Source organism: Musa acuminata, chromosome BXJ1-7, assembly GCF_036884655.1.
Source record: "Musa acuminata AAA Group cultivar baxijiao chromosome BXJ1-7, Cavendish_Baxijiao_AAA, whole genome shotgun sequence".
NCBI classification, from domain to species: Eukaryota; Viridiplantae; Streptophyta; class Magnoliopsida; order Zingiberales; family Musaceae; genus Musa; species Musa acuminata.
Window position 1 is genome coordinate 1,196,219 of NC_088333.1, and position 10,534 is coordinate 1,206,752.

At 39.2% G+C, this 10,534-nt stretch overlaps 1 protein-coding gene and 1 long non-coding RNA gene across 2 annotated transcripts; one reads left to right on the forward strand and one right to left on the reverse strand.

Moving 5' to 3' along the window:
- Positions 1 to 48: 48 nt before the first annotated feature.
- On the reverse strand, positions 49 to 2,349 carry LOC135679817 (uncharacterized). The gene is made up of 3 exons (XR_010515339.1): positions 2,173 to 2,349; positions 322 to 374; positions 49 to 228 (listed from the first exon to the last, which is right to left on the reverse strand). It is a non-coding gene; the product is annotated as an uncharacterized LOC135679817 (long non-coding RNA).
- Positions 2,350 to 6,665: 4,316 nt separating this feature from the next.
- On the forward strand, positions 6,666 to 8,087 carry LOC135678104 (leucine-rich repeat extensin-like protein 6). Its single transcript, XM_065190498.1, has one exon. It carries the CDS (start codon positions 6,718 to 6,720, stop codon positions 7,855 to 7,857), a length of 1,140 nt encoding a protein of 379 aa, XP_065046570.1. The 5' UTR covers positions 6,666 to 6,717; the 3' UTR covers positions 7,858 to 8,087.
- Positions 8,088 to 10,534: the final 2,447 nt, after the last annotated feature.

Here is a 10,534-nt window from a genome sequence, read left to right on the forward strand (position 1 = left end):
AAATTATATAAATAACTTAAATAAAGTATCCACAAAAGTGCCAATAACTCCTCTCGGTCTGCCTACCATCATGTGTTAGAACCTGAACAGAGTTTTATAATTTTCATCAAGTGCTTGCCGATGCATGGAAGTTTGAACTGAGCTATTGAGAAGATGAACAAAGCTATTTCAAACAAGCTTCTTGCATCTGCCTATCAAAATAGTGAGGCATGGTTGCAGTGCTGGTTCCTGCATGTAAGAATCCAATAACCTTATTTAAGTGAAGAGGATCCAAAATAAAGGTTATGCAGAGCTTCAAGAGAAGTGCAACAATTTCCTTACCAGTGAACATTGAAAGAGGAGTCAACTCAACTCAAAGGAGGAGATCAAATAACCTGGTTTGTTGGACAAGAACAATCATAATCAGCAAAAAATTGAAAATGCTGGAACAATTTATTTGTCATACATTGATGCACTGAGAATCTTCATCACTAGCTCTACATTCTTCAGTGTTTAATTTCTTATGAGGATGCAGATCACTTGTAGACACAACTTGATATATCGATGCATAATGAGACAATTTCCAAACTGCACACAGCAAGTACCTTACTTGGAAGATATTAATTATCTGCACTGGGAACACCCAGAATGTAGAGTCCTTGAACTATGTTTCGAATGGAAACTCCCAAAGTTTTTGACCTACCACAATATTAAACATTGTGAGTCCTTAGAATGGTGACTTGCAGTAGTAAGAAAGAACTAAAGAAGGGAAAGAAGAATAAACAAAGAATCCAAATAGTTGAAATAGATGATCTGTTTCCAACAGAACACAATGGTTACTTGTTTCTGAAGGTCCAGACTTTTTGACCAGCAGTAATCTATGACAAGAACTCATTGAACTGTTGTCTGCAGACAATTGTAATAGACCATTACTGCCACAAAATTCATCTGTGAAGCAATAGAAGAAGGCACTAATACCTACCAGTCTCATGTTCCATAAGCTGATAGTGGCACTGAGATCTTCCGTGACCACTAAACTGTCCTATAAAAATGAGAGACAAGTATAGGAACTGACTACTCTCAAAAGACAGTCACCTCAGACTTCAAAGCTTCCTTATCGAATTGTCACTTCTTCCATGCTGTCTGAATTATCACTGGATAACTTAATCTGATACAAAATTGTCACTTCTAGAAATGGCACAAATCTAGAACCAGATCTTCAAAAGCTCCTACAGTGTCACCAGTTTGTTACTTGCTTTTTATTTCAAAGGATTTCACATCGAAAAAAAAAGATTATTCTAGAGAACCTTCGATCAAACAATCCAAGGCAGTGCAAGAATGACTAATGAAGGCATCTCTCACATATCTACGATAAGATGGCATCTTAAAACTTTTTCAAAAAATATGCAATTGAGGACCTGAAAAATATGTCTTCTAAATCACGCACTATTAAGGATTCTTTTGTACAAGCAATGACCAGTATGTGGCGACCGGTGTCCACCAGTCCATCCGAATCTTGGCAGCGAGGCATATAGCTGGATTTCGATATATGTCTCATTCATTTTTAAATACTTTATTGTATACAATTACATACTAGTACCAACTGGTCCAATTGGTTACAAAAACCAGTATCAGACTAGTATTTAAACCCTACCGTAGATGCAAAAAGCAAAATGGAGAGAGAGGTCTAGAAAAACTACACGCATATGGCAAAGGCAGAATTAGTCGTTTATCTAATTCATGAACAGGCTACGTCTTCCAGAGGCCATTGGTCTAACATTTTGTAACAATTAGAAGATAATTTTGATGTGAGATGCAAGCTTCAAGGAAAAGCGCTTTCGAATCATAATTTTGATGCCCCATCTCATAACCATAACGCTCCAATGCTTCCAAAACATATCCTTTCCTGGAATGGATGTCCGAATAAACTATTGGCAAATAGAAAATAAAATAAACGATCTTTCTGAAAATGTTGCATCCAAGATCCAAATTTAAGTCTGGCATCGAACATAACAAGGCATCGACATGACATAAAGAGCAAAAGATTGACCAAAAACGAGCCGTCTTCAATGAATGTAACAAATCCCGAATCTAAAGAAAGCCTAGCAGTTCCAAGATTCTTTCTTTCCTCGTGGTACATCAGGAAGCAAAACAACAAGTGAGGGCCCAAACAAGGGAAGATCGATTTCGAACCTGTAGAGAGTGGGATTGCCGGGTTCCAGGTTGACGACCTGCGTGTCGAGGGCGGCAGTACCATAAAGTATTCACCGGCTTTTAAGACCGTGTTCCCGTTATACTTAAAGTCGCTCCTCCTCCTCCGGCGATTCCACCGGCTTCGGCCACCAGCCTCACTCGACCATCTTAGGGTTAGGGTTTCAATCGTTTGATTTCCTTCGCGAAATATTGATGACGACCATAAAAATGAGGTGCTTTACATTAAGGATAATGTTTCTGTACTTATGTTTTGTACCTACTTCTGCACCATTTGCGAATAAGTTGGGGCCCACAAACTTAATAGTCCGGCTCATAGACATCGGTAAGTCGCTGAGAGTGGGTCTCAATAATTTGAGGTATCGTTTGTAGATACCCAAACCCAAGCAGCAATCCTAAATAATGTTCCAAATCCATTTAGGATTATCTAAACAATGATATAAATTTTTTTTCTCCTCAAAAAAATAATTTGTTATTTAAGGAACAATTTCATTAATACATTATGAAATATGTTTCACTTATATATATATTTTTAATTTATAGATATCATGAATGTCTTTATAAATTTTAGATTAATTTATGTGGATTAATGCCATTTAATCACTATAAAATTATAAATTGAAAATAAAATATTTGTTTAGCTTCTAGTGATGCTTTAATTCATCAACTATGAGTTATTCCTATCCAATGCAACAAGCTTTTATTAGAATTATGAATGCCACAAAAATAAAAAAAACAGTTCTTGAAAATGATTCTATGTTGTAATATAGTTGAAGTCAAAGTTTTAATTTGAAAAATATTTCATAAAGCATCTCTGAAATATTTTTCTTAAATTCTAATATTAAAAATAATTCAAAGATGTCTAAATCAAATCTACTCACTCACTAAGCACACAAGGAGAGAGATTCTAATTATATTACCAATATACTTGCACAAGTGAGAGAACATTCATTTATACATAACAAGAGCCCTATTTTTGGATTAGATTTTGAATATCTAAGCTTTAATAAATTAGTCCGATAGATACATCACAATTAAATCAGTTTTTAAGATGCCTATTTATCGAATATATCGAATAAGATTTTGAATCCTCGAAAAAAAAAAATCAATGGAGATTACTTAGTTTTCACTTATCAACTTTACATATTAAGTGTATAGATTAGTTAACCATCCATTAAATACATCAAATAAATAATTCCATTATTTACAAATCAATTGTAAAGTCTTTATAGATAATAGCCAAAGAAATTTAGTTGTTTTGCAATCATAATATAGGAAGATGTGTCACTTTATCCCTTCCCTCATCATACATTCTAATAGGTTGTGAGAACATGTTTTGTTGCAAACTTTGGTGAACTTTGATCTTAAGCTTGATGATCTATATAATGAAAAGTTTGGTCATGCAAAAATAGGAAAACTTTTTTATAATGAAAAGTTATTATTTTATTATTGTTTGATAAAAATAAATTATAAACAATGTCAAGCAATGCTAATAATGATTCATAATTATTATGAAAATATGTCATTAACATCTTAATAAGCCCAATGTGATTTGGATATATATATATATATATATATATATATATATATATATAATTATCTAAGGTGTCTCCAAGATAAAAAAAAGTTTAGCTCCCGATGTATTACTTGTACGAAGACTAAGACTGCGAGAGATTTTTCGAATTAGTAATCTAAGATAAGTTCATGCAGATGCTGAGTGGTGAAAAAAAATAATCCTTTAATATTACATTAAAATGAGCTCTTGTATTGATCATAAAGGGGGAGAATATCTTATAAAATATTATATGAGGAGGTAGCTCTCAATCGATCTTTTTTTCATATGGGATAAAAAGAGAATACAGTCTATAATTTACTATTTTAGACTCTTGTCGCAAATTGATGGTGTAAACTTCTATTTCAATTTTTCTTAACCTGGATGTCACGTAGAATGCATATGTTGGATGGACTATGATTAGTTGATTTGTTTTCATGTGAGTTGAGTTTTTCTAACTCATATGTCTTATAAATATCAAAGTTTATATGATATTAATCGTTCTCCTACCGAGTAATGTCGGTCCAAATCAAATGAAAAGGATAAAAAGAAAAAAGGTATCTTTTTGTATATTGTTGAACAGTTGCTATCACAAAATAATTGGATGAGCAAAGGTGTTTGATGGAAAGTCAACCAAGGAATCCAAAATGGTGGCTTTGGGCCCTCCTCTTTGGCTCGCATGAAATGAAGGCTTTATAGAACTTCTTGTCCTCGTATTTATGATGCAATTGCACACCAACCGCTTCCAACTATTGATCATGAAATCACATCGATGAAAATTAGATGAATAAAGTTGGTGATTTTGTTGATGTGTCGTCGGTGATGTGAAAGTAACATTTGTGCCGTTCGTCCGAATGATGGCACGCATGAAACGTGCAAGTACCATAATCCATGTTTGCCATGAAATGATATCAACGTTGACACATCCAAGAGTTATGGCAGACTCTTTAGCAATTTTAAAATATTTACTGTCGAAAATAGTTGAAAGAATTAAAGATGATTGAGTTGGATTGCTCGTAGATTAAAGGCTTGATGATGCATAGCATCTTTACTTACCATCCTAATTAAACCAGTCTTGACAATGACTATGATAATTGTTAGGATAGATGTCGATCATTTTTTGAATTACTCATATTTGGTTCGGACCATATGCGTAAAGAGCCCTTACACAACGAGTGTTCGGATGCTCGATATGATACTAATTTACAAGAAGATTGAGATCCGATGAGATTTTGATATAGTCACTCAATACCTAAGTTAGTGTTTGGGATGAATATATATATATATATATATATATATATATATATATATATATAATCGGTTCATAAAAATATATTCTACACATGAAAATTTATTCTAGTATCATCTACACATGATAAAAGGCATACACCTAAGAAAAGTTCTAATCCACTATCATCTAAAAATAATACAAAGTAAAATACTTTTAAATCCGATTAATATATATAAAAAATATTTCTTATATTTAAGAATATTCAACTTAAATGGATAAAAAAAACATTATAAATGGTTTGTGGTGAGTGACAAACCACATAGAGTCAGTCCAACCAAGAAAGTTACTATGATGGCATCATCATGACTCATATTGGGCATCAACAACAGATGCACGGATCTCACTGACCACAGCATGCAACAAGGATCGGCTACCAACCCTGTAAATGCATGAACACGACCACCCACTATAAACAGGAAGACTGACAACTACACCAGACCCGATTGATTCCACATAAACTATTCTTCCAGGAAGAACTCCTCCTCCTCCTCCTCCTCCTCCTCCCACTCCATGATTCGTGACGGCTGATGATGCTGATATATTCGTGACAATGATCGATTAACCACAATCGTTAATCGAATACTAACTTTGTGGGACGTTCGTTAACTATGGTGAGCGTCTTCATCATCGGCTAGAAAGGCGATAACAAGAAACTTGAATTGGTCTGACCTCGAAAAGAATCATTCTGGAAGTGAGGTGATGACTCGGTGATTTTGATTGAATTGATCTCTTCAAAGCTAGCATCCTAAGCATATATTTGATGATAGCTAGCATCCACTTTATCCCCCAAAGCATACATATATATATATATATATATATATATTTGATGGCTCAACTCATCCTCAGCATGATTTGCGACATCATCCAACGATTAAGCCTGATAAGAAGAGACCTTCCCCGATTGGGTTACCCAACGATGATCAATGATCTGTCGACATGCCCAAGCTTACCGAGTCTGCTATTTTATGTTCATGCTATTGTAGCATATTTGATGCATGGTAGGTTTGAGTCAAGATCATAAGCTAAGAACAAAAGGAAGAAGAAGAAGGGTTAGTAGATGGCTTGCTGACGATGGATTAAACTGGCATGGGATGGCTTCGATTGCTGTCTAATGCGTGTATGAAACGTCTACTCAATCATTGGTAGGTAGATATATATATACTATCGTGTCCTATGTTTGTAATCTTTGTTGTTGGAGATCATATCATATCGCATAAACAAATCGGAGGCTCACGACTATGGCTACCAAAATGCACTCGGATGTCGATAATCCATTTCGAACATAAGAACAAACGCTACTTCCTTTTCATTCATGGCCATTTGTCTCAGGCAAGATCGCACAAACTGACATGAAATATTCGGCTTTGGTTTCTGCTTTCATGGTACAAGGCAAGAAGAAATTTCCTGGATCCATAGAATGCATCAAAGGTAATGAATGATGCAACGACTGTCGTTGTATCACATCACATCAAAGGAAGACATGAGACCGATTCCTGTTCCTTCTCCCACCCATTCTCCTCCAGATATTGTTATCCATGGGAGGGAGAAGTCGGTCAACCTTCGTTTCCTGAATACAATACCCGACCATTCCACCGAAACACAGACAATGAGAGAGTAGAAGACTCATGTATATAAGCGTAGCCAATCTCTAAGACAGGCATCATATCTCCTTCGTCGGGGAACCATGAGCAGCACAGGGTTTCATGGGTGCTTGTTACGCATCCTCTTCCTCTCTCTCCCCCTCCTCTCGCTGGCCGAGAACTATCCCCCACCCAACCCGAGGCTGGAGAAGGCCTACGTGGCTCTGCAGGCATGGAAGCACGCCATCACGGCTGACCCAAAGAACTTGACCCACGATTGGTGCGGTCCGCACGTCTGCAACTACACCGGCGTGTACTGCGCGCCGGCCCTCGACAACCCCCACGAGTTCACCGTCGCCGGCATCGACCTCAACCACGGCACCCTCGAGGGGACGCTACCGGAGGAGCTCGGCCTCCTCTCCGACCTCGCGCTCTTCCACCTCAACTCCAACAAGTTCCGCGGCGCCCTGCCGTCGTCCTTCAAGTGCTTGAAGCTCCTGTACGAGCTCGACGTGAGCAACAACCAGTTGGAGGGGTCGTTCCCCTCCGTCGTCCTGGAGCTGCCCAGCCTCAAGTACCTCGACATCCGCTACAACCGGTTCTGCGGCGACGTCCCCTCCTGCGTCTACAACCTCAAGCTCGACGCCTTGTTCATCAACAACAACGACTTCACCTTCTCGATTCCCGACAACATCGGCAACTCCCCCGTGTCGGTGCTCGTCTTCGCCAACAACCAGATCAGTGGCTGCTTCCCCAAGAGCATCGGCAACATGCACGAGACCCTCCGAGAGCTGATCATCCTGAACACCGGCCTCCGAGCGTGCATACCGCCGGAGATCGGGATGCTGAGGAAGCTGAGGGTGCTCGACCTGAGCTACAACCACCTGGTCGGCCCGCTGCCGGAGAGCATCGGGGAGATGAAGAAGCTGGAGCAGCTGGACGTGGCGCACAACAAGCTCTCGGGGAAGATACCATGCAGCATCTGCGACCTGCCGAGGCTGAAGAACTTCACCTACTCCTACAACTACTTCTGCGAGGAGCCACCGAGTTGCCTGAAGATCAAGACCCACGACGATCGCAAGAACTGCTTCCCGTTCCGTCCGGACCAGAGGCCCGAGGAGCAGTGCATGGCCTTCCTGTCCAAGCCGAGGTACTGCGACTCCAACGGGTGCATCGCGCACCCCCCACCGCCTCCACCACCACCTCCTCCGCCGCCGCCGCCGCCCGTTCATCATCACTACTGAGACCCACCGGTGGGTGACCGCTACATGTGTTTACGATTATCATATGTCAAATTGGATGGAAAAAACTGCAATGATTTGTGGACTTTTAGGTTCGTTGAACAGAGAATAAGGACTCGTAAGCTTCTTAGAATCCTTCTTCTTCCTTTTGCACACGGTGATTGCAGAATAAATGACATTGTAGCTACCATTGACAGGGACATGCAGTGCTATATGAATGCTTTTTCCTTGAATCGATGCCCTGTAGAAGATTTGTCATGATCCTACTCCAAAAACCACATTGATCAAACCTTAAAAGAACAGATAACAATGTGACAGACCTGAGACATCGTTACATTATACTCAGCATGATCATGTAGCAGGGGTCACCTAACAGAGTGCTTGGCCTTTCCTCCGTCAATGTCTCAAGAGTGACAGCCTGTTCTGTACCGCAGACTGGGAGACTATTCAATGGTTAATTTGATTGTTGACATGATCGGAACAAGGAGCTGTTGTTAGCCACTCTGTTTCTCCACGCCTAATGCCAACAGAAGGGTCTTCGAACTGAAATGGTCAGCCGCCTCCACAGCTTAAAGATTCAAAGTAGATGTTTGGTAGAAATTATTATTATCTTCAGTGTTCTTATATCTGTCATCCAAAACATTCAACACATTATAAAATATTCCTCTCAACGAATGGTCGATTTTTATAGGGGAAGACGATGGTTGGCTTTGCTCATGGAACCCACTGTGGGTGTGCCCCACACGTAGGTCAACGCATCGCTTGGTCAGACTCGCGTGGCGTTATATCATTGGATCCATTTGGGTCAGTTTCACACGTGGCTTTATCTCAGCGTTTCCTCGAAACCACCACGACCCACTTTGTGGGTCCGCTTCTCAGTATCCCACTCTTTATATCCAATGACAAGACAGGTACGGATACGCGTAGCGTAACGCATGGGAAACGTATTTATATCTCTGGAACAAATCCGCCAGTAATGAATCAACGGCCGAGATCACCTTTACGCTTCCCCTTCGCCCACACATCGCCGCCGACCAGACGAGCACGCGAAGGAAGAAGATGGCGTCCATAACTCGTCGCAAATTCCCAGTTCGAACCTTAGATTCGCCGATGAGAGCGTCCGTATCTTGCCGCCGTCTGCATAGGCCAGCTACCTCGACGCCTCCGACATCATCGAGGCCGCCCACCGGATTGGCGGATTGATTGGCCCTAAAAGGTTCCTTATGTCTCGAACAACAAGTCACTGATCCTTATTTTGTTCGTGTGTTTTGGTGCTCTTCGGATCTCTTGTTGTTGCTTGTAGTTATGTATTGAAGTAGGTAGGGATTGGGTGATGGACGAACCTCCGATTTCTTTTGAATGTGAGAATCTAGCTGTTGCAAGCTTAGCCAAAAAGTGTGTGGATTTTAGGTGAGTAAAGATGTTTAGGTTCCTGAAACATCTAAATTTTCATTTTAGTAGTAGGAGCAGGTTCCACAAATTCAATCTTTGATTTCACATTATGCGAACCTAATAGGAGTTGGCAAAAATTGTCATTTGGAAGTTAGTGATGACACTGTAAAGTGCGAAATGGAGAAACTTGAAATGAGAGGTTTCATTCTGCTTTTTCTTATGAAGGTCTTGGGAGTAGTTTGGCCTTCTCCATAAACAAAGTCAGGACTAATGTTACATCAGAAATATCCAGCACCATTGTTTTCTTTCATTTGTTTGAGTCTCTACATAAAAAGGAAATTTGATGTTAGGTTAATATGAAGATAAAAGTGTTTAGTTAATATAAAAAACTAAAAAAGATCAATATAGGCTCTTTTCAAGGCTTATAAAGTGTATTTAAGCTGTCAGTCATGCTGCAGTGCTAGGTAAACTGTGCAAGCTATGGTGTTTCAGGAACTATTTCCAATTCCTGATGTCCCCATGTTTTAGATCATCCACCCAGGTAAACTGTACCATTGTCTACCATGGGTGACAAATGGTCTTTTCCAGCATTATAGTTGATACTTGATCTTTTTGTCATGCAGACATGTGCATTATGCATATGACACTAACTTCACAGTTTAATTATGATATTTAATGCCATCTGTTATTAGTGAGAATTGCTGCTCGGTGGTCAACTCTTATTCTGTACCTTCATGATAGAAGGTCACAAATTGAATGAAGATCTCAGGTTTGTTACATATGTTACCATCATCTTAGAGCTGGTTACCTTTTTTTTGAAGATGGATATTTGCTTTGTCTTAGGAAGCACAACCAACAAAATCTTCTTCTCATACACCGAGAGATATATATATTTACGCTTTTTCCGTATACTTTTTTTTCTAAAAAATTAAAACATTACCATCCATCAAACTATTCTTGTGCTGCTGCTTCAATGCAGCTAGAGTATGGATTAGTTCTGAATTAGGAAATTTCATTGAAAATTGTCTGTTGAAAATACATTTATAGAATCTAAAAAATTTCCCCCTTTTCTTTTGTTCACTGATTGCTTTTTTTCAAGGTATGAGAACATACCAAGGTCCAGATGAATTTGTTGAATCTTTTGTGGGAGCACAACATGAAGCTGCTGATTCCTGTGGCACAAATGCTCTCTTATCAGAGAAACACATAAGTCATCCCAGGCATGTGGAAGTACAGGTATCATTTTTGTATAGAACTATCTATGCCGTATCACTAAACTGCATTCATG

Bases quoted from the DNA above. Each gene is read 5' to 3' on its own strand.
- LOC135678104 (XM_065190498.1), top strand. From the start codon at position 6,718: ATGAGCAGCACAGGGTTTCATGGGTGCTTGTTACGCATCCTCTTCCTC.